Genomic DNA, 25,117 nt, shown 5'->3' on the forward strand with positions numbered 1-25,117 from the left:
TGTTCTTTCTGCATACTGGATTAATTTGAATTCACCTCCTTTACTGTGAGCATGTATAACTTCCACATGAATCAATTCTGAAATGAAGTAGTCTCTCAGAGTTTGTAGACACCAGCTCAGCAATTGTTTGTTCTGAAATCGAGGGTATTAATAGAACAATTGTCCCCCATTTGCTGCAGTAACAGCCTCTACTCTTCTGAGAAGGCTTATTATATATTGGGAGACATTCAGTGCATTCAGTCACGAAAGCATTAGTGAGGTCAGCTACTGATATTGGAGGATCAGTTGTGGATCACAAACATCAGTCCAGATCATCTCAGGTACTGGATTGAGCTCCGTCACTCCAAAGAATGGAGTTCCTCTGCTGCACAGCCATTGATGCCCCCCTAGCCAACTTTTGGCATTGGGCACGCTCAAAAACGGCCTCAAATATATCAATATCTAATTTTAACACCATTGTATAAATAGTGTACACATTGGTATAAATAGAAGGTATTTTTGTGTTTTTGCACAGAGAAAATTCTTCCTTTACATTTTTCCAGTAGGTTGTACTGGAAAGAGCTAAAGACAGTAACAGCTTGGTCTTGAAGAGGACTTGAATTTTTTATATTTTGGTCTTGACTTAGTTTGTCCCTCATATGGACTCTCGCTTTCATATGGACTTGCTCTTAACTCGGTTTCTCTCGCTTTCATGTGGACTTGGTCGTAACTCGGTTTCTCTCGCTTTCGTATGGACTTGGTCGTAACTCGGTTTCTCTCGCTTTCGTATGGACTTGGTCGTAACTCGGTTTCTCTCGCTTTCATATGGACTTGCTCTTAACTCGGTTTCTCTCGCTTTCATGTGGACTTGGTCGTAACTCGGTTTCTCTCGCTTTCGTATGGACTTGGTCGTAACTCGGTTTCTCTCGCTTTCGTATGGACTTGGTCGTAACTCGGTTTCTCTCGCTTTCGTATGGACTTGGTCGTAACTCGGTTTCTCTCGCTTTCATATGGACTTGGTCGTAACTCGGTTTCTCTCGCTTTCGGATGGACTTGGTCGTAACTCGGTTTCTCTCGCTTTCGTATGGACTTGGTCGTAACTCGGTTTCTCTCGCTTTCGTATGGACTTGGTCGTAACTCGGTTTCTCTCGCTTTCATATGGACTTGCTCTTAACTCTGTTTCTCTCGCTTTCATATGGACTTGCTCTTAACTCGGTTTCTCTCGCTTTCATGTGGACTTGGTCGTAACTCGGTTTCTCTCGCTTTCGTATGGACTTGGTCGTAACTCTGTTTCTCTCGCTTTCATATGGACTTGCTCTTAACTCTGTTTCTCTCGCTTTCATATGGACTTGCTCTTAACTCGGTTTCTCTCGCTTTCATGTGGACTTGGTCGTAACTCTGTTTCTCTCGCTTTCATATGGACTTGGTCGTAACTCTGTTTCTCTCGCTTTCATATGGACTTGCTCTTAACTCTGTTTCTCTCGCTTTCATATGGACTTGCTCTTAACTCGGTTTCTCTCGCTTTCATGTGGACTTGGTCGTAACTCGGTTTCTCTCGCTTTCATGTGGACTTGGTCTTGAGGTTCCCCTCAACGTGGAGGTATGCGCAGGTGCAGTAGACAGAACAAGCTGAAAATCATGGTTTTTGGGTGTTATTTGAGCCGAACAATTTATGTTGTTCTTGTCAGATTTTCGGTGCTTCAAATACATTTTTCAAACATTGATGTGTTTTTTAGTTCAGGTTTTATAGATCTGTGGCTGGTTGTTGAGGGGACAGACCTTGTTTTTATTTGGACTCCCCCTCTGTGCTCAGTCTTGGCTAGATCTTAACTGGACCTATACATTACATTTTTCAATATGTTACTTTTCGCTTTTCAGTGAATCATCAACTTTAAGCCATTTTAATATGTTTACATTATAAATATCAGAATATGAATTTGTCTGTTTTCATCCATTCAGTTGAGGCAACTTTGTGTAAATATGAGAAAGAAGAAAACATTTTAATCAGACCTGTCATGGGTCCTCACCTTCAGAGGGCAGTGGTGAGCATTGATTAATATGATTTTTTAAACAATGAATAAAATGATAAACTTCCAAAGGAAAATTTGATTATTTTAACAATATTGCATAATTTCTTTGTGAAATTAAGGTATTATAATGAAAAAGCAAGTGATTATTTTGATTTTCAGTTTCTCAGCATGTTTGTTCAGTACTCGGGTGTACAGATTGTCTAAGTGCTGTCCTTCACATACAAATCAGTCAGATTTGTGGGTATAAACAACGCAGGCTTTGTGCAATGCAGTATTAGTCACTGAAGAACCTAATTTCTGAAACCACACAATGTCTGGATTTAGAGGACATTCAGCTACAGCTCAGTGTGATTCCTGTTGTTGCTCTGCTACAGAAGCTATTGTTGGAAGAGACTGATGAGGATCAAGGATCAAAACTATTAAATGTACTTTAAAAACAGCTTTTCACTGTTTTTACTTACAACTTTTCTAAGTTGTTCACTGGTGTGGTATCGAACTCGGTATCAGTAAATACTGAAAACAACATGCTTGTACTTGGGCTTAAAATAATCTCGACGCATCCCTTCCTTTAAAGGTTCCACCCCAGTGACGAGGGGTTTCATCCCCTGTGGAAATAGAAGTTATTTTGAGCTTTCACAGGTTGGATTTTTAGTGCAAACATCTGTGGCTTTTAACTTCTTCCTGAAGATCTGAGACGCCTTTACTCCTGCTCTTTCTCTCCTTCTTGTCAATGGTTTTATTTTATTTATTTATTTTGTTGTTGAAAGCCTGAGCCTCATTATCCCGAGCCGTTCTTTACATATTTTCTCAGGTTCATCTGAGGTATTAAGTGTCCTGAACATCCTTTATTGAAACCTTGAATTTTCCCTCCCTGCAACCACATAAAAAAAGAAACCTCGAATAATTCAGCAGACGCTGAAACAGAACATGCTTCCATTCGTGCTGCCGTGTTGTCTGGCTTTTTATACTGGGCCGGCTTACAGAGAGCTGAGCTCTAAGGAAATGACTCTGCATTACAACAGTTAAAGGTAATTTATCTGGATTTGTCCGCAGTTTTCTTACTAAGCAGAGTGGCTCATTTAAATCAAACATCCTTAAGCCTCCCTACATTATTATTACGTAAATCTGATACCTACAAATTACACTCATACATAGTCTGGCTCTCCATGCACACGCCTTAAATGGCCTCTTACCCTCTTACATTGTTAATTATTCGTTCTCACAGCTCAAGTGGAGATTCTAAACTTTTAACCTGTAGCCCGTTTGTGTTTGTAAGTAGGAGATAAAAAGAAGTGAATCAACTGAAACGTGAATGCAATTCATTACAAAACTGTTGTTATACAACTACATTTAAATAAATATTTACTTTTATTTACTTTACAGCAAGATGACAATGAATCTAGACGTTCCAGACATTTAAATGACGTTTTTGCAGAGAGATCTGGAGGTGGTGAGTAAATAACAGGGAACGGTGTCTTGTGTACAAGCCGAGATTAAAGTTCCTTCACCCTGCGGTGGAGCAACGGGCTGATGTCATTTAAGGCAGTGTTAATCCACCCCAGAGTAATGGTTAACCCAGTTGACCCACTCATAACAAACCAAAATCCCTACAGATTCCCACCAAGAGAGTCATCTTCAGTGGAAGACTTTCATGCTGGGGAATGTGGGACCATTTTCCAGATACAAACTGAAAACTAATGCCACAGTTAAGCAGTAGAAGCCGAGAGGGAGTGTTTTATCATGAAATATCATCCCGGCTGTGATCTGGTGTCCGTAGATCATCACAGCCGTGATGTTATTGGTGATAACTCCCTCCTCGAGTGTCTCTACTGCTTTAATACAGCAGTTAAATAAATACAGTAAGAAATGAATAAACTGGCCGTGAACGCGGCTTTAATATGTTTTAATGTTCAGCTCCTTCCTCCTAATTAGAGCTCCTTAACGAGCAGCTTGTTGCTACGTCAGAGTAACGAGCTCCGCCCACTCGCTGCTCAGCCGGCAGTTTGTTCTCCAGCTCCTTACACTAAATTCCCAAACTGTCGTCGCCACTGAGCAGCTTTTCTGTTTTTATTGGCCCAGTTTTACGGCTCAGTCTGATTTGGTCCGACTCTGAAGATCAGACACGTCTGGCGAATGGTGTTGGGTTCATTTCTGGCTGATTCCAGGTTGTTCAGCTGTTCTTCTGTCACAGCTGCCGACTGAAAAGCTGCTCAGTGGTGACGACAGTTTGGGAATTTAGTGTCCGTTTTCTGTTTGTGGCAAAGTAAGAAGTAAAAACGTTCAGCGTCTCCTACAGCTGTCAGAATCGTTGCTTAGCAACAGCATCTCAGCAGAGTGATGGTGTTTATGATGTTATGGTAAAATAACAGCACAGTTAGAACGCATCTCAACCAGTCAGCTGGTGAGCAGAATTAATGGTTGTACAATGAATCGTTTTGGGCTCCGTTCTCAGTTGTAACTTATTGATCTAATTGGTCAATCATAGTATTCAATTACATAATTAAGCACACCCCGCCACCAATATGGTAGGCAAGCTGTGACTGATAGTCCCCTAATCACTCTAATCACCATAACCGACATATGAAAATCCAAATCACTGTAGCTTGGCTGTGGACTGGATATGTATAACCTGCTCACCAAGTTCAGAAAATTCCAAACCAAGATAAAAAAAACTAAACAAGTACTAAACATCATTTAAGCTGGAGTTGAAGCCTCTCCGTCAGCTTCATATTCAAATTTTCCACTCCACCTTAAATGGTGCAGCAGTTACCATTAAGTGTCTGATACATAGAAAGAATTTTGTAGAAGAAGCTGGTGATTAAGAAGCAAACATCATGCCACATAGAAATATGTAGACATCCACTTTCCCCAGTAAATACGTCATTAGATGTATTTGTTGAGATGTAAGAGAAGCCTGGCCACTTCCTATTTCCCCCGTTATCAGAAACATGACTGCAAGACACCAGAGGGCGTCTGTGAGCGAGGCCTCAGTGAATGTGACGGGAATTGACGGTAATGAAAACTGAAATGTTTCTAATTACGTCTCCAGGACCTTCCTGTCATTTTAGACAGTAGAAAGATGAATTTCACTAAAAAAATAAAGAAAACATTTGATTAGTTCATTTTATTTCTACAGCAAACGGGCTTTACTCAAATGCTCCATATTAACCTATTCATTTTGGACTCGCTCGGGAGCGCCCTCTAGCGTCTGACAAACTCAGAAGACATTACTGAATGGCAGTTCGACCCTACAAAGTCTGTGGTACTGCACTGCTTTTACACACTGTTTAGTGTGCTAGTATGTGGTTTGGGACACAGCAGGAGATCTTAGCCATTTAGATTTCAGCTCTCCTTTGTTATCCCTACAGCAACAAATCAAATAAAATCAAGGCAGCACACTCAGACATATTGATTAATATGGTGTATAAAATAATGAAGAAAAAACATGTTTTACTGCATTTACTGGATCAGTTATAGCTTTACCATCAGTCGCTGTGCTGCCAGATGATGTGGTTGTTTTTTTGTTTTGTTTTTTTTTTCAGTTTTTGACGTAATCTAAAAATGCCTGTTGTCCATTGAGTTACATTAAAAGTGAAGTATGTTTTTTCCTTCTCCTGTAAAGTTACGATTTCAGAGATACGAGGTTTTGATCAAACAGCAGTGACGTGTATGTATGTATGTATGTATACAATTATAACTGTACTTTGATGTATTCACTCATCATATTATGCATATATGTCCAATATTTAATGCATACAAATATGCATACAATGTATGAAATATATGCCTGACCCTATATAGCTAACTGGCCATCCAACACCAAACACGTCCTGGATGATCAACTATAATTAAGGACTTTGAAAAATGTGTAAGTGGGTAAATTTGACCCACCCCCCACACTTTCCCCTCAAAAACGGTCACTTTTGTAGAATTGAACGTAACTTACTGCAGTGTTTAGTTTGGTTTCAGCACAACCCGGTTAGAAAAACGACCATAATAGATGACGTTTGTGGGGGAGAGGTTCAACGCTGTGGTTCAGCATATCAACCATATCCTGTTCTCATTGTCCAGTGTGGCATCTCATAACACCAAAACAATCCAGTAACCAACAAAGCATCTAATACAACACAGTCACACCTGAGCGCAGCAGCATATAAGTCACAGGAGCCGGTAAATCCGGGGTTTGTGTGGTGTGTTTGTTTTACTAAGCCCTAAAGGCAAAGCTCCTTTACTCAAAGATCAGCTCCATTGTCGAGTTGTTCACTAGGTCATCCACTAAACCTGAAAACATTTTGCTGTACAATTTTCTGCCCAGCCTGAACGTCACTACATTGTAAACAGACCTCGTTTCCATCACTGTAGAGTTCCATCACAGCTAGACTAGTAACTGTAGGTCACCTTGTGTTCCCTCTTTCTTATGCATGAAACTTGTTTGATCATTTAGAAGCGGCAACGCATTTTCATATCATTATTGAAATGAAATTCTATGAAATTCTAGTAGTCTGTGATTTCCATGAGCATCTCCTCAGTCCTCTATCCAATAGGAGGTCTTGCCTATTTATATCTAGCCAATAAGAGAGCTTGGCTATTTATATCTATGTAGATACCTTGGAGCAAAACAATTCCTTATTGGGGAATTTTCTGCTTGATATTTGAAGAATAACCCTTTTATTTCCCTCCAGAGCCTAAAAATGAAATGAGCTGTACTGTAATGCTTTTTAAAATGCTAGCATGATTCGGATGAGTAAAAATCAACTAAAAACAAGTTATTAAACAAGTATTTTTAGTTCCTTGAAATCATTAGGCCTTCTTTAATCTCGAGAGTGCAATCTGTATTCTTTCTGTGCAATAATTCTTAGATGTGCAATATTATATAGCGCTATAAGCTATAAGCTAAGAATATATAGTTTTATAGTCTTTTTTCTTTATATTTAAGATTTTTGATAGTTTTTTCTTCTTTTTTATATTGATTTTAAGTCTTTTAATGACTTGAGTTAATTAATAATGGCTTTAAGGGCTTTAATTGTGACCTTGCAATATAAACAATAGTAGATATTTTTTGTAAAAGTCACATAAGCAAGTTTAGTTTCTGTTAGGATGCTGCTGCATTTTGTACGAGTTGTAAAGGATGTACTGTTTTCCAGTAAGTCCAGTAAGGAGACCATTACAGTGATCAACTCTGCTGGAACAAATGCATGAACGAGTTTCTCTGCTTTGCTCTGAGAGAGAAACGGCTGATTTTCTCACGTGATAAGAAGCTTAAACAGAGCTCAGAGACAAGGTCACACCCAGGTTTCTGCTGCATGTTTGGTTAAGAAGATAAAGAGCTGAGATTCTCGTAATGAAGCTTTCTCTGAGTTTTTGTACCAAGTTCAGTTTTTTAACGATTTAATTGTAAATTTTGCAACATCCACTGAGAAATATCTGACTCACAGGTGGTCAGTCTGTCTACAGAGCCTTGATCTTCAGAAGGAATGGAAATGTATAGCTGGGTGTGGTCAGCAGTGTTGTATATGTACATGTATATGACTCCACTTCCTGACCAGACGTAACGTGTGTGTGTGTGTGTGTGTGTTTCAGGTGGTGCGGCAGCGTGGCCCTGGCCCCCAGTGCTGGACTAGGCGAAGTCATGCTGAGAGGAAGCTGGTGGTGGTGGTGTGTTCTCTCTCTCTGGCTTTATTCATCTGCATCCTCATTCTTGGTCTGCATTACAACGAGAGTGAGTCACAAAACCGCACACAACCCCCACAACAAACAGCAAAGCAGGCATTTTACACGTCTGTACAGAAGTCTGGCACTGCAATTATAATTCCCAAAAAACAAATGAAATTTCCTGGCCAATACAGAAACTGAAATGAAAATTCCTGGCTGAAACCAAAATGAAATTTTCTGGCTGAATCAAAAACTGAAATGAAAAACTTCTCGTCTTTACAGAAACGAAATTTTCGGGCCAAAAACAAAACCCAAATTCATGTCACACCTGAAAACTGAAAGACTGAAACTGTCGTTTTATTTTTGCTTTTGAAGCGACACACTTTTAATTGGACAAAACTGATCTATAATGATGTAAATACCATAAATACAGTTTACATAAAAGAAACACTATTATACTTATATCATCACGCAGTGCTTTGTTTTAGTCCTATTTAATTGTTTTTTTTTTAAGTTTATGAAGTTTTAATAGTTATTTTTATTTTTATTTATCGATTTTTTATTTTAACTTCATTTTCGGCCAAAATGTTTCCGTGGCAGAAATTTCGGTACATCATCCCTCAAACTTACTGTTGAAAAACTGCCATTAGAAGGTCTAACAGAAGGACAACAGGGCAGTCGGTGGTTTGCTTGGCAACATTTCCATTTTTGGCTCCACTCTGATGGAATGACTCAGATACGAGTTCCTATCCTCGGACATGCGCATCCTGCGTTTCTTGGAAAAAGCGTATTTGGTGTCCGTGCATGTTATGATGTGTGGGCTGTGGATGATGGTGGTTATAAGGGTGTAATAAACATGATTGTTATTACTGGGTGTGTTTCCGGCGATGTGAGACGTGTTTTGATACCCGAGTAGAAGAAGGAAGTTGACCATGTCACACTTGGAGCGTATGTTTTTGAGCTTAGTGAGTTCGGAGATACGATCTAGAGCCAGTACCCTTTCACTCTCGTGTTTTTCAAGGCTTAAAAATGAATTTCCCTCCATCGGAGAGGAAAACGTGTGCCACTTCCTCCTATTCAGCCTGCCTCACATGACAAAGTCAAACTGGCTGAGAAATGTGCCCGAGGCAGACTGTTTACCCGTCCTCTTCTCATCCACTGGTGCTCCTTTTCCATTGTTTTTGGGGTCTGAGGACTGATGGTCCTGGTTTAGATTGTATTTTTCTTCTTTTCTCATTTTTATTATCGCTCCTCTTGGCCCGAATGTTTTTCTCAGAAAGGCTCATGATATAAAAGCCCATTGTGGCCGATTTCTCCCCGCCTTTCTGCTCGCTCGAATAAAAACAAGACCTTTTCACTTCAGTTATTTTCAATATCAAGCCTAGCATTAGTATAACCTCCCACTGTGGACGGGCGCCCAGACGTCTGCTTTAAAAACACACTGTGCTGAGAGGAGCTCAGTCCTTCTAACTCAGTGACTACAGTCATGATCTATAAGGACAGGAGCGACCCACATTACAGCTCTGACCCAGTCCAGCACAGTTCAGCGCAGACAGATGCATAAAACTTTTTCCTGCCTGAGCGTTAATAACCAGTGGAGGACAACATATGTTTACCAGTAAGAGTAGGAGTTCCTCCCTTTACACCTTTTTCGCTCGTCTGGCTTCACACACATATGAAATTGAGTGGCATCCCATTCTTAATCCATAGGGTTTAATATGATGTCGGCCCACCCTTTGCAGCTATAACAGCTTCAACTCTTCTGGGAAGGCTTTCCACAAGGGTTAGGAGTGTGTTTATGGGAGGCCAGTCAAGTTCTTCCACACCAAACTGGCTCATCCATGTCTTTATGGACCTGCTTTGTGCACTGGTGCTCAGTCATGTTGGAGCAGGAAGGGGCCGTCCCCAAACTGTTCCCACAAAGTTGGGAGCGTGAAATTGTCCAGAATCTCTTGGTGCTGAAGCTTTAAGAGTTCCTTTCACTGGAACTAAGGGGCCGAGCCCAACTCCTGAAAAACAACCCCACACCATGATCCCCCCTCCACCAAACTTTACACTCGGCACAATGCAGTCAGACGAGTACCGTCTCCTAGCAACCGCCAAACCCAGACTCATCCAGCGGATTTCCAGATGGAGAAGCGTGATTGGTCACTCCAGAGAACTCGTCTCCACTGCTCTAGAGTCCAGTGGCGGCGCTTTACTCCACTGCATTCCACGTTTTGCATTGCGCTTGGTGATGTAAGGCTTGGATGCAGCTGCTCGGCCATGGAAACCCATTCCATGAAGCTCTCTATGCTGTTCTTGAGCTGATCTGAAGGCCACATGAAGTGTGGAGGTCTGTAGTGATTGACTCTGCAGAAAGTCGGTGACCTCTGCGCTCTATGCCCCTCAGCATCCGCTGACCGCTCTGTCACTTTACGTGGCCGACCGCTTCGTGGCTGAGCTGCTGTCGTTCCCAATCGCTTCCACTTTGTTATAATCCCACTGACAGTGGACTGTGGAATATTTAGTAGTGAGGAAATTTCACGACTGGACTTGCTGCCCAGGTGGCGTCCGATCACGGTACCACGCTGGAATTCACTGAGCTCCTGAGAGCGACCCATTCTTTCACTAATGTCTGTAGAAGCAGTCTGCAGGCCGAGGGGCTCGGCTTTATACACCTGTGGCCATGGAAGTGACTGGAACACCTGAATTCAATGATTGGGATGGGTGAATGAGCACTTTTTATTAATATTAAATTTTTCTGAGATTGAATAAATTGGGTTGAAACAGACAGATAGAGCCTTTTCAGCCACATAAAATTCCTATAATAACTCCAATGTTCTTGTTCAATATTTTACAAATTGCTCTGAACTAAATCCAAAGAAACAGGCCTAATTATGCTCACTATGCAATAAAGCATGTATTTAATATTTATTATTTAAATACTGAAAATATCCATGATGAGCTCTGAGAAGCTTGTTTTGATATAATTGATCATAATGATACAATATCATCATATTGCCCACCCCTAAGTAGAAGGACAGAGGTTAAGTTCTTGCTCCTCCTCGGCGGAGAGAGAGATGAGTGAGCCGGTGTTGCTGTTGGCTCTGTGTCTGTCCTCCAGCCACCCCCCCTCTCTCCAGCCCCCCCCCCTCTATCAATCTGGACGCTGTTCTAAAAAGTTTCGATGTCTTCTCTGAAATCATGTTTTGGCCTCCTAACCTGAGTAAATCCAGATGGTTGTGTGTCTCTGTGGAGTGTTTATTACACTGAGGACTGTATTTATCAGACGCTGCTGTGTAAGAACACTGATCTGAGACCAGACCTCATCAGCCCAGGTGGCCTCATTCAAAGCAACATAAACTCATCAGATCAGCTTTAATTATCTGAGTTCTGTCCCTGAGAAACACGGCCGTGATGCCGGGTCACTGATATGGACAAAACCAAAGGTTTGGGGACACTCGGGTTATTTAGGTATGTATGTATTTATTTACTTGGAAAGTTAATTTGTTGGTTTGAACATCGCAGAACACATCAGCCTTAGAAATGTTGAGTACAAATATTATACAGAATGTTTCAAAGCCATCATAACAGAGAAAAGGAAAGAAAACAATAGAGGAAAATGTATTTACATCAATATTATGGGGGGAAAAAAATGACATACTTTCCATATTTTATTATAAACATCTGTTCTTTTATGCAACAGGCAGGTCAGAAAGTCCAGAGGGACCGTTCCATAAATATTCTTTGCCATACTGTAATATATTTTCTTGGGAGCCCCAAAACAGCAAATCATGGTTCAAGCTTAGTTTCTCCCCTACTGTCTCTATTTCCTGTGAGACTCTGAGAGGCTCTGTTTGGGAATGTGTCTCCTCCGGTTTAATATCTGAAGTTGTGAAGCTCTTGCCTGATTACATGTTGTAATTTCTATCCCACGCTCGTATCAGTCTCAGTCCCTCAGTACTAACATAAGAGTAAGATTGTAGGATGGCATTAAAAGCACAACGATCCCAGAAGAAACATTTGTTTTTCCACTATGAAGCTTTAGTCACTTCATAAAGTCCTGTAATTTCTGCATGTATATGCACTATATTGCCAAAAGTATTCGCTCGTCTGACTTCACACGCATATGAACTTGAGTGAAATCACAATCTTAATCCCACCCTTTGCAGCTATAACAGCTTCAACTCTTCTGGGAAGGCTTTCCACAAGGGTTAGGAGTGTTTATGGGAATTTTTGACCGTTCTTCCAGAAGCACATTTGTGAGGTCAGACACTGATGTTGGACGAGAAGGCCTGGCTCACAGTCTCCGCTCTAATTCATCCCAAAGGTGTTCTATGGGGTTGAGGTCAGGACTCTGAGCAGGCCAGTCAAGTTCTTCCACACCAAACTGGCTCATCCACGTCTTTATGGACCTGCTTTGTGCACTGGTGTGCAGTCATGTTGGAGCAGGAAGGGGCCGTCCCCAAACTGTTCCCACAAAGTTGGGAGCGTGAAATTGTCCAAAATCTCTTGGTGCTGAAGCTTTAAGAGTTCCTTTCACTGGAACTAAGGGGCCGAGCCCAACTCCTGAAAAACACCCCCACACCATGATCCCCCCTCCACCAAACTTTACACTCGGCACAATGAAGTCAGGACAAGTACCGTCTCCTGGCAACCACCAAACCCAGACTCGTCCATCGGATTTCCAGACGGAGAAGCGTGATTGGTCACTCCAGAGAACCCGTCTCCACTGCTCTAGAGTCCAGTGGCGGCGCTTTAGACCACTGCATTCCACGCTTTGCATCATGCTTGGTGATGTAAGGCTTGGATGCAGCTGCTCGGCCATGGAAACCCATTCCGTAAAGCTCTCTATGCTGTTCCCACCCAGAGAGAGTGAGGCCAATTGTGCTCACTTGGACTCCCGGCTACGGATGGCTGTACCATCAGCAGGGATCGAACTCGCGATCTCCTGCTGACAGAGCCAACGCTTAGACGGTTATACCACTCATACTGAAGTTTTCTATGGCAAATGAACAAATTTTCACTTTGAAGATTAAAGCGTATTATTTTGCCGGGCGTTTAAACTTCCGGAAATTCCTTTGTTTTCTTACTTTAAATGTTCTTCAGTTGCTGCTGGTGCTGTAATCTCCTGTAAAGCTTGTCCAACCTGGGAACAGTTGCTATGAGATTTGTGTGGTAAATGTGCAGGTCAGGGGAAAAGTAGCACCCGTACTGTCCCCCAAACGTCTGACGGACAGTGTGTTTCGAATCAAACGGGAGAAAAAGATCTTAAAGTGGGTTTTTTGTTGTTTGTTTTCCTTTGTTTCCCAGCTCACCCGGGTGTGTGTCTGTCCGAGCCGTGTGTGAGCGTGGCTGCGTCGGTGATGGCCGCTCTGGACCGCTCGGTGGACCCCTGCCACGACTTCTATAACTTTGCCTGCGGCGGGTGGGTGAAGAAAAACCCCCTACCTGAGGGTAAATCACGCTGGGGGCCGTTCAGCAACCTGTGGGAGCACAACATGGCCATCATGAAGAGTCTACTGGGTGAGTTTACCTCGAGGCAGCTTGGTGACTAATAAGATTCAGACCTTTTCTCCATCAGACCAAACGTAGTTTAGACATGTTTGATGTCCGAAGTTTGCATCTTTAATTTTGCACTGGAGCTCTGAGGCAGTGAGGCACTGCCTCAAACCTCATAGACTTGCTAAATAAGACCAAATTCAGGCTTTTAACTGGCTTCTTCGGTTTTGCCTCTGCCTCTTCTGTTATTTTGAGCTACATTAGCTTTGAAACTCTAGTACAAAACTAAAGAAAGCAAACTTCAGACACCAGCCTTGCCTTGGCCGACTGGCTGAACTGTAAGTAGTAATATCTGATGCTGCTTTAGGACAGTAAACAGATCATTTCACTGAGGCCTTTTTAACCAGGCTGTGTTTCCACCCAGAGAACACGAGTCAACAGGGTTTGAGTGAAGCAGAGCTGAAAGCAAAGCGCTACTATCAGGCCTGCATGAAGGAGGCCAAAATCGAGGAACTGGGTGCCCAACCTTTACAGGAGCTCATTAGCCAGGTAAACACGCTCTCTTCCATACCAGCCAGTGTGAACTAGGGATGCACTCAAATTTCAGCCTCTAACTCTTTCGCCTCTTTTGGTTTTTGGCCAAAAGAAAAAAAAAAGTTACATTTTGCCTGAAAAATACAAAAGATTAAATAGTACTGTAACAAAGTGTCAAAGCCAGGAGTTCACAAATCATTTTAATGGTATTAAACGATTAGCAAAGGATTAAAAACTCTTACGTTCTCCTGTAAACACAAATAGGTTCAAACAGTTTGAGCAGCAGCAGATCAACAGTCTAACATGTTGGTTAAGGGGAAGTACACTATATTGCCAAAAGTATTCGGTCGTCTGGCTTCACACGCATATGAACTTGAGTGGCATCCCGTTCTTAATCCATAGGGTTTAATATGATGTCGGCTCACCCTTTGTAGCTATAACAGCTTCAGCTTTTCTGGGAAGGCTTTCCACAAGAGTTAGGAGTGTGTTTATGGGAATTTTTGACACTGACCAATATTTAGCAGTGAGGAAATTTCACGACTGGACTTGCTGCACAGGTGGCGTCCGATCACGGTACCACGCTGGAATTCACTGAGCTTCACTGAGAATTTGGGAGCAGTGCTCTGAGCCTCCTGTTCAGGTACCTGCCTCTAATTTCTTTAATAACCCTGTTTTCCTTCAGACGGGAGGCTGGGCTCTGACCGGCTCCTGGGATAAGGATAATTTCCAGGAGGTTCTTCGCGTCGTTTCAGCCATTTACCGAACGTCACCCTTCTTCACTGTGTTTGTCAGCACAGACTCCAAAAACTCCAACAGCAACATCATCCAGGTGAGTCCGTCTCTACGTCCTTCTTCATTATTGTCCCGGGAGCTGAGCTGTTAAATGTCAGAGGAGCAGTTAAACTGGTTTTAGCAGTTCGAGTTTTGGGTCAGGAGGTTATAATTCACTGTGCCGTCATGTTGATCACTGTTATTTTCTTTGTCTGGAATTCTACCGTATATCTGGGAGTGGAGCGCCTGCAGGTTAACGACGAGGAAACTTGCTTTTCTTTCCCACAGGTTGATCAGTCTGGGCTGGGTTTGCCTTCACGAGAATATTATCTCAACAAGACCGCCAATGCGAAGGTACGTCCACGAAAGACGTTTTATAGCAATTAAAATATAAATCAGTCACACTTGATTCTGATGGTCTCATAAGGCTGAAGCACAAATGCCCAAATAGGGAACTAACTCTCTAGTGGAAGTTCTAAAGTTAGGTTTAGAGTTAGGTTTAGGGTCAAGAGTTGGTTTTAAGGGTCAGGCAGAATGTTTGGGTTAATCTTGGACAGTAACATGGGTTCACTTTAACTCCATTTCTCAGGAATGTGTTTGTCCGGTGTGTGGTGGTAACTACGAAAGCACTCACTCGAAGCGTAAAATAAAAACAAATAAAAATTAAAAGTGCGTTTCTGAGTCTAAGTTCCACTTTTCTGCTTGTATAACATCCTAAAAACATGTAAAACATATTTTAAAAATAACATTTCAGTCGTTTAAACCTCTCTCTCCTCTGTGAAACAAAAATATTGGCCAAAACTTTGCATGGCGTAATGTATCAAGTCTTAGCTAATAAAAGAGTATTGGAAAAAAAATATAATAAATAATAAGGTTTTTGATGAATGTACAAGTGATGCTAGAAATATTTTTGGCTGTTAAACAGGCCGAAAAATAATTTAGGAATGCACTTAGTTTCTTTATTCCTTTTACCCTTCAGGGCTTTCTTAACCCTTTAATGCCCTCAATAAGAAAAAAGCAATGGAATTTTAGATTTTGTATTTATTTATTTGAAACAGTAGTAAAAACAGTTGGTGTATTTTATTTAATTTTTTTTTTATATTTTGCTTTTTTGACCCATTAATTCTTAAAATCTTCACATCTACCGAACGGTCGAGATGGCACTTTGTGGCATATATAGCCAAATGTGCTCCACCAAATATTTCAGCAGAACATTAAAGAACATTAAATACCGCTGGAACTGTCGTGTGAACAGTTTGGGTGCCCTGGTCAAATGACATGTTTTTTGTTGATTTAATAAGTTACATCGTCTACAGAGACTGAAATATGACATTTTCTGCACGTTTTAGGGCACAATGTGTTTATTTGTGAAGTTTCCTCATGTGAAAGTTTGTGTACTTAACAGCCACCTTGGTAACGCCACAGGGCAGTTATTTCCAGTCCCACGAAACCATACCCATCTGTGGATGAAGAGAGACCCATAACCCCCAAACTAAAAGCCACATTAATGTAGAAATTAATACATTTCTAATTACTGATAAAATCTAAGAGAAATATTGTAAGTAGGTGGTACGAATTTGGCACAATGTATCATTTGGATCAAGCTGATGGGTCTTTTTTCTTGAAGGGTGGAACTTTTCTCATAAAGCAATATTGAGCTTTACGAACTTTCCCATTCATTTTCCAACCAGCGACGAGTTTCTCTCATACTGGAATAAATCATGAAATATGCAAAAGTTATGGCACACTTCATATTTTATGTTTTATTAAAGTATAGAGTAGCTGTGCATTAAAGTGTGCGGAAACAAAACATGTCGTTTGACCAGGGTGTCCAAACTTTTGCTTACGACTATGAGGGTTTTTTTTTTTTTTTTAAGTCAAGTAGCCAAAAGCATGAAAGCTATAGACGCCACACTGTGATCCCTCAGCAGCCTGACAGTGATGAAAAGATAAGGCTAGAGGCCATAAGGTATAAATCGCAGTCAAAAAGTGGGAAGTTTTAATCAAACAGCAGTCGAATCCTTTTACGCAAAAATAAGAGCCGTTTTGTTCCTGAACTGCTGAGTTGGTACATTTTGAATTGTGTATTTTACAGATAACATTTAGAACTAATTGCCATCTGTTCAAACGGTGCATTACATTTCAAACAAAATGAACTGAAAGTTACCTGGGAAATGAAGCTGGGAGATGAAAATACAATAAAAAATAAATAAATCAATATTTTTACACTGTGTAATGTATATATCACTGCTGTCTGAAGAAAACCTCGTATCTCCATTTGTTTTTCAGCTTTTGAGATATTTTGAAAATGACTGTTGCTCTTTACATTGTGTGTAAATTTCATCATAAATGGACCAAAAGAAACGGCCCAAAACGACTTGGAGAAAATTCTGGCTCCATTGACTTACATTAAAAGTAAAGTAGGTTTTTTCCTTCTCCTGTAAAGTTACCATTCTGGAGATACAAGGTTTTGTTCGATATAGAGAAATGAATGAGTTTCAATCCTTATGATATTATAAGGGTTTTTGTCCAACATCCTTCTTTGCATTATTCTAAAATACTATGTCTGCAGTACCTGAAAGCGTATCTGGACTTCCTGGTGGAGCTGGGGGGCTTGCTGGGCGGGTCACAGCAAACGACCCGGCAGATGATGCAGGAAATAGTGGATTTTGAGACGACTCTGGCCAACATCACTGTTCCTCAAGAGGAGCGCAGGGACGAGGAGCTGATCTACCACAAAATTCAGGCCAAAGAATTATCAGTGAGTCACACTGGGACCACGAATGTCCACAGTAATTAAAGAGCATAAGCAGATTTCTTGCTCCCGTTAAAGGGATAGTTTGACCTAAAATCAAATTTACAGTTTTCCCTCTTACATCATCGGCCGTCAGTCAGCCAAGAGTAAAGGTATCTAAAGTTTGTTCTATTAGTTTTAGACAGGAAGTACAAGACTTTATATTACCAAAAGTATTGCCAAACTTAGTCACCCGTCCAAATCACTGAATTCAGGTGTTCCAGTCACTTCCGTGGCCACAGGTGTATAAAGCCGAGCCCCTCGGCCTGCAGACTGCTTCTACAGACATTAGTGAAAGAATGGGTCGCTCTCAGGAGCTCAGTGAATTCCAGCGTGGTGCCGTGATCGGACGCCACCTGTGCAGCAAGTCCAGTCGTGAAATTTCCTCACTACTAAATATTCCACAGTCCACTGTCAGTGGGATTATAACAAAGTGGAAGCGATTGGGAACGACAGCAACTCAGCCACGAAGTGGTCGGCCACGTAAAATGCCAGAGCGGTCAGCGGATGCTGAGGGGCATAGTGCACAGAGGTCACCGACTTTCTGCAAAGCGTGGAATGCAGTGGTCTAAAGCACCGCCACTGGACTCTATAGCAGTGGACACGTGTTCTCTGGAGTGACCAATCATGCTTCTCCGTCTGGAAATCCGATGGACGAGTCTGGGTTTGGCGGTTGCCAGGAGACGGTACTTGTCTGACTGCATTGTGCCAAGTGTAAAGTTAGGTGGAGGGGGGATCATGGTGTGGGGGTGTTTTTCAGGAGTTGGGCTCGGCCCCTTAGTTCCAGTGAAAGGAACTCTTAAAGCTTCAGCACCAAGAGATTCTGGACAATTTCATGCTCCCAACTTTGTGGGAACAGTTTGGGGACGGCCCCTTCCTGTTCCAACATGACTGCACACCAGTGCACAAAGCAGGTCCATAAAGACGTGGATGAGCCAGTTTGGTGCGGAAGAACTTGACTGGCCTGCACAGAGTCCTGACCTCAACCCCATAGAACACCTTTGGGATGAATTAGAGTGGACACTGTGAGCCAGGCCTTCTCGCCCAACATCAGTGTCTGACCTCACAAATGCGCTTCTGGAAGAACGGTCAGAAATTCCCGTAAACACTCCTAACCCTTGTGGAAAGCCTTCCCAGAAGAGCTGAAGCTGTTATAGCTGCAAAGGGTGGGCCGACATCATATTAAACCCTATGGATTAAGAATGGGATGTCACTCAAGTTCATATGTGTGTGAAGCCAGACGACCGAATACTTTTGGCAATATAGTGTAGCTAAGAAGCAATGAAATCTTCCATTTTACCAAATCATCACACATAAAATGGACAGAATGCATTATTAAGGTATTTAATACCCCTCGTGGGTCCAGTGCAGAACCAAAGAATTGGCCGTGTCTTGGCTGATCGACTGTAAGAGGTAAATTCTGTAGATCTGATTATTTATTAATGCAAATCTCTTTAACAGCATGTGTGTGGATCTGTGCTTACCCCCATATAGACGCTGGCTCCTGCTGTCGACTGGATGCCGTTCCTCAGAGCTGTATTTGCACCTGTCGCTCTGAATGACTCAGAGCCTGTGGTGGTCTACGCTACAGAATACCTGCAGAAAGTTTCCAACCTCATTACCAGCACTAACAAGAGGTAAACTCACCACCTGCCACCAGCAGCTGGAACATAATGAGGATTTTTTTTTCCAATTAATTTTATCGTTGTGATGTCAGTAAAGTCAGTTGGTGTGGTTTGATGTGGAATGTCCCGATGTGCACTGCAGAGAAACTCAGAGTTCTTCTAAGTGGTTTTAAGGTCTCCAATACACACAGATACATCTTCTAAGCCGCTTCTCCTTCTGGGCCGTGGGGGGGTCCTGGAGCCTATCGCAGCTGTCATCGGGCAGAAGGCAGGACACACCCTGGACAGGTCGCCAGTCCATCACAGGGAAGAAAGACAGACATACACATTCACACCAAAGGGCAATTGGCCTGACTGCATGTCTTTGGACTGTGGGGGGAACCCGGAGAACCTGGAGGAAACCCATGCAGACACAGGGAGAACATGCAAACTCCATAGAGAGGATCCTGGTCGCCCGGCCGGGGAATCGAACCCAGGCCCTACTTGCTGTGAGGCGACAGCGCTACAAGCAGATCAGTCTTTCCATTAAACACTGTTTTATGCAAATTCCTGAAGATGATGTGACGCATGCTATGAATAAGGGTGGCGTATACAGCGGAGATCCGAGCCTGTCACCCACCAGAGCTGTGCCTCTGGGGGCAACCAGTTCTCAGAGGACTTTAATCTGAGGAGAGCCAAATGTTTTGCTTTTGTTCTACATCCATCACTTATTTAAAAACCAACCTTTTCACCTCATCCAAGGCATTTTTAAAAATCCCATCCCAATCCAATCCCATCACAGGCAACACATTCCAATGTTTTTAATTAATGTTGTGCTATAAACCATACTGGACATTATATATGCATGAGTATATCGCTGTTGTCAGAAGAAAACCTTGTATCTCCAAAATGATGACTTTACAGAAAAAGGAAAAAACCTACTTTACTTTCAATGGAAGTCAATGGAACCAGACGTCTTTCCAAGTCATTTTGGGCCGTTTCTTTTGGTCCATTCCTCATGAAATTTACACACAACGTAAAGAGTAACAGGCTTTTTCATATTATGCCAAAAACTGAAAAATGACAAAAATGGAGATACAAGGTTTTCTTCCGGCAGCAGCGATATGTTGAATATCATCATGTTACTATAATATCCCTGCCTTGCTCTTCCACCCAGGGCCATTTTATGAACTCCACCTACCTTATAGGATCAGTATGTCCATGAATAATTACAGGACGTAGCTCATCTGTTGATGTGTGTCAAATTTCTGACTAATTGTATTATTAGTGTGTGCAGTATCAGAGTATCACACTCAGCAGTGTATCTGGTGATGTTACACACATCAGTGTCACTGCCGGGAGTGGTCACCATCCAAAACTACCAACTCTGCGGTCAGAAACTGACCACTGGTGAAGAACTGGAGGGTGACTAACAGAAACTGTGCATCATCAGATGGACTGCAGGCCCTAACTGTACATAAGCAATGCAGAGCTACAAGAGTGTCTGATACACTGGGCAAAGAGGAGAGAGGTCTACACAGTCATATACGACTGTGCTGTACATTTGAAGTGTAATTACGTCATGAATAAATGACATTTTGGCTTATAGCGATAAAATAATCACAATGTTCTCAGAGTCGGGCGTATAAACCGATGTTCTGACCTTTCCTGATGCAGCACCCTTAATAACTACATGATGATGAAGGTGGTGAGGAAGATGGTGTCCATCCTGGACCACAGATTCCAAGACGCAGAGCAGCGTTTCCTTGAAGTCATGTACGGCACCAAGAAGGTGAGAGTGATCACAGCCAGAAAACGGTCAGCACTGGCCAGTTAGATACCACAACTGACTCATTCTCGCTCTCTTGTCTCTCTCTCTCTCTCTCTCTCTCTCCCCTCTCTCGCTCTTTCTCTCTCTCCCCTCTCTCTCGCTCTCTCTCGCACTCTCCCTCCCTCTCTCTCTCGCTCTCTCTCGCACTCTCCCTCCCCTCTCTCTCGCTCTCTCTCGCTTTCTTTCGCTCCCTCTCTGCCTCTCTCTCTCACTCTCTCTCTTGCTCTCCCTCTCTCTCTCGCTCTCTCTCTTGCTCTCCCTCTCTCTCTCTCTCTCTCCCCTCTCTCGCTCTTTCTCTCTCTCCCCTCTCTCTCGCTCTCTTTCGCACTCTCCCTCCCTCTCTCTCTCGCTCTCTCTCGCACTCTCCCTCCCCTCTCTCTCGCTCTCTCTCGCTTTCTTTCGCTCCCTCTCTGCCTCTCTCTCTCACTCTCTCTCTTGCTCTCCCTCTCTCCCTCTTCGCTCTTTCTCTCTCTGCCTCTCTCTCTCGCACCAAGAAGGTGAGAGTGATCACAGCCAGAAAACGGTCAGCACTGGCCAGTTAGATACCACAACTGACTCATTCTCGCTCTCTTGTCTCTCTCTCTCTCTCCCTCTCGCTCTTTCTCTCTCTCCCCTCTCTCTCGCTCTCTCTCGCACTCTCCCTCCCTCTCTCTCTCGCTTTCTTTCGCTCCCTCTCTGCCTCTCTCTCTCGCTCTCTCTCTTGCTCTCTCTCTCGCTCTCTCTCGCACTCTCCCTCCCTCTCTCTCTCGCTTTCTTTCGCTCCCTCTCTGCCTCTCTCTCTCACTCTCTCTCTTGCTCTCTCTCTCGCTCTCTCTCGCACTCTCCCTCCCTCTCTCTCTCGCTTTCTTTCGCTCCCTCTCTGCCTCTCTCTCTCACTCTCTCTCGTGCTCTCTCTCTTGCGCTCTCTCGCTCTCGTGCTCTCTCTCTCTCGCTCTCTCTGGTTCTCTCTCTGTCTCTCTGTCTCTCTCTCTCTCTGTTATCTCTCGGATGTATAGATGCTGGTTATGTTGATGTATGTAATTTTATTGATATAGCCAAAGAGCTATTGTCATGCTGTATCATCACAGAACTGATCAGATGCTCTCGGATACAGTTAGAATAAGAGGCTTTACTGATTAACGCAGAGTCCAAGCTCATTGCCAGAAAACAGGCATAGGTCAAATCCAGAGCGATCCAATACAAAAGAACAATCCTAACGAAACAGGCCAACAAGACCAAAAAGGGCAGTAAATCCAGAAAATACAGTGCAATACACAAAAACTGACTACACCTAGTCATATGACAAACAAAGCAGGTGCAACAGATCAGTACTCTGGAGAAATGGAATGACGATTGGCTGTGGTTGGCAGATCAGTCATGCGATCTCCAAGGGAGTTCTGGGAGTTGGAGTTCACTCGGTTGACGGATCCAGAAGAAGGCATGACGCATGCTTTCAGATTTTGCTGTAATGTCAGTCTATAAAGCAAGTACAGCAGGAACATCATCATCATCGTTAACTGCTTAGTCCAGATAGGGTCGCGGTAGCATTTGAGAGACCAGAGAATCCCAGACGACCCTGTTCCCCCACAATTTCCTCCAGCTCATTTCTGGGCACCCCAAGCCGCTCCCAGGCCAACTTGGAGATATAATCCCTCCAGCGGGTCCTAGGACGACCCCAGGGTCTTGTCCTGGTATGCCGTGCCTGGGGGCATCTGGGTCAGATGCCCGAACCACCTCAGCTGGCTCCTCTCCATGCGGAGGAGTAGCGGCTCTACTCCGAGCTCCTGCATGACCCTATTAAGTAGAGTAGCCACCACCCTGCGCAGACGCTCATTTCCGCCGCTTGTATCTGCGATCTCATTCTTTCGGTCATTACAGCAGGATCAGTCGTCATTAGATTACTGAGAAGAACTTCAGTCATTCTACAGTAGCTGTTGTGTGGACTTTAGAGTTCGCTCTGTCTGTTTGATCTCAGCTCGGCCGTCTTTGTAGAGAGGTGGGATCTGTTTACAGGAGAGGATTCTCAGCCCGCCCCTTTCACTCATTGCTCACTAGCAGCTCAACAGAGTCTCAACACTTCACACGCAGAGAACTGACACTGTTGTACTTAATCTGGCAACAGAGTTGCAGGGAAACATGTTTGAATTGATGGTATAAATTACAAACATCCAAATGGTCGTGGTCACTAGGGGTGCAGAAACAGGCCACTTCAGCTGAAGCTGGGGATCGTAACTTATCTGGTGAGTTAGATGTTCATCCCTAAAATCTTTGGTCACGTGACGGAGACGTCCACACCTGAGCTTTCCTAACTGTGTGACAACAGTTGAAATGAACAGTGCGGATATGCTGACAGGCGCTGCAGTTTCTCCTCAGGTTCTCGTCTAGTCTTGCAAGTGTAGTTGTGGTATAACTACAATTTGGGGGAGGACCAAGCCTGAACCCCCTCCTCCTTCCAGTCTAACTCCCTATCAATTCCCATCTCAACCTTCCGTTTCCCATGATGAAGTTTTTCGCAATCCCCACAAAATCCGTCCCCTGCCTGTTTCTCAGTCCTACCGCAGTTGTATCGATGGCTCAGCCTTATAGATGCAATCAGACACCACCCAGAACTCCAGCCCAAGTTCTCCGAATTCTCCCTCTTCCCGCAATCATCAGTCAGCCTCCCCTCGCACTACCACCATATCCTGAATGCACGGCCCAAACTCACAAACGATGAATCAGTGGACAGAGATCGGATAGATGGATTTGCATCTGAGTCTGAGGAGTTAATGATCAAGCTCCTAACTGAAAGAAGGACAAATTGGGCAGAGTGTAAGTAGAAGGTGATATCTGTGGAGTGAACATGAGTGTGTGAACATGGAAAAGAAGTGCTGCAGTGTGGTGTGTGTTATCAGGAGGAGATCCTGTTCTCCTGGCCTCATTTTCCTTTAGGGCTGAAATAACAAACCACAGGGTGTGTGTGTGGTGGGTGAGGAAAGGAGGACTGATATTTCAGAAAATGACAGACCATCCTGTTTATTTTATTAGATTTTTTTAAGCTGTTTGGCACGAATTGTGCACATGAATGGTGCCCACATCACTTTGCACTGTAGCATGAAACCTGGCACTAATATTCAATCTTACCAGCCTGTCCTAAACATGTAAACAACACAGTATCCACGAGACACGTTCACACACACCATTGTTCAGTGTTCAGTGGTAAGTCAGTGACTGACCACATGCACTACTTGTTAAGTGTGGGGGCTTCTAGGTTTTTAAAATGGTTTTAACAAATCGGCGTGTTTTTAATCAGTTGCAGTGACTTAAAATCCAGAATATCTTCATAATTCAGTCTGTTTTCTGAGACATAAACAGCTTTATTGAGACTAGTGGAATAGACATTATTATTAAATATTGCATTATTGTAGAGACACTTACCAACTCAGACGACTACCAAGCGGATCCAAAACCAACAATTTTTCCATGAAGTTTTCTAAGGACAGTTTTTCTTTACATTGCCCTGCATGTACCTCTGCGAAAAGAATGGACTTTTAAAAGCATATTTAACAGAAAAAGTTTATCACAAAACAGCATCTCAGTCGTCAGGCAGTGAATTCATAAGCATTTTCGTGAAGGAACTGAGGAGCTTTTAGAACCAAGCTACTATAAAGCCGAGCCCCTCGGCCTGCAGACTGCTTCTACAGACATTAGTGAAAGAATGGGTCGCTCTCAGGAGCTCAGTGAATTCCAGCGTGGTGCCGTGATCGGACGCCACCTGTGCAGCAAGTCCAGTCGTGAAATTTCCTCACTACTAAATATTCCACAGTCCACTGTCAGTGGGATTATAACAAAGTGGAAGCGATTGGGAACGACAGCAACTCAGCCACGAAGTGGTCGGCCACGTAAAATGACAGAGCGGTCAGCGGATGCTGAGGGGCATAGTGCGCAGAGGTCACCGACTTTCTGCAGAGTCCATCACTACAGACCTCCAAACTTCATGTGGCCTTCAGATCAGCTCAAGAACAGTGTAGAGAGCTTCATGGAATGGGTTTCTTGGGTTGGGTTGTTTTTGCACCAAGACATTTTTCTTTGTTATTTTGTGTCGTCTTTGATCACTAAGTTGTGTGTATAAATCACAGAAATCGCATTATTTTAACCAGCTGCTTGTTGGGTGTAATACAGCCAGGCAGGGTCTGTTCTCTGTAATAGTGCTGTTCATGTTCCAGTGTAGGGAAGTGATTAGAGGACACAGCACAGCACAGAACAGCACAGCACAGAACAGCACAACACAGAACAGCACAACACAGAACAGAACAGCACAGCACAACTCAGCACAGCACAACTCAGAACAGAACAGCACAGCACAACTCAGCACAGCACAACACAGAACAGCACAACACAACAAAGAACAGCACAGCACAACACACAGCACAACACAGAACAGCACAGAACAGCACAACACAGAACAGCACAACACAGA

General features: G+C 43.1%; 1 protein-coding gene across 2 annotated transcripts in view; it reads left to right on the forward strand.

Moving 5' to 3' along the window:
* Nucleotides 1-25,117, forward strand: part of ece1 (endothelin converting enzyme 1) — a 68,023-nt gene that overhangs the window by 30,586 nt on the left and 12,320 nt on the right. For both annotated transcript variants that reach the window (XM_037532331.1, XM_017686259.2), the window contains 8 exons: nt 7,590-7,728; nt 12,957-13,169; nt 13,570-13,694; nt 14,362-14,508; nt 14,739-14,804; nt 17,023-17,211; nt 18,739-18,881; nt 20,526-20,640. In XM_037532331.1, the coding sequence (XP_037388228.1) occupies nt 7,590-7,728; nt 12,957-13,169; nt 13,570-13,694; nt 14,362-14,508; nt 14,739-14,804; nt 17,023-17,211; nt 18,739-18,881; nt 20,526-20,640 (1,137 nt within the window). The remainder of the gene's footprint in view (nt 1-7,589; nt 7,729-12,956; nt 13,170-13,569; nt 13,695-14,361; nt 14,509-14,738; nt 14,805-17,022; nt 17,212-18,738; nt 18,882-20,525; nt 20,641-25,117) is intronic.

The sequence above is a fragment of the Pygocentrus nattereri genome, chromosome 21 (genome assembly GCF_015220715.1).
Source record: "Pygocentrus nattereri isolate fPygNat1 chromosome 21, fPygNat1.pri, whole genome shotgun sequence".
Classification (NCBI taxonomy): Eukaryota; Metazoa; Chordata; class Actinopteri; order Characiformes; family Serrasalmidae; genus Pygocentrus; species Pygocentrus nattereri.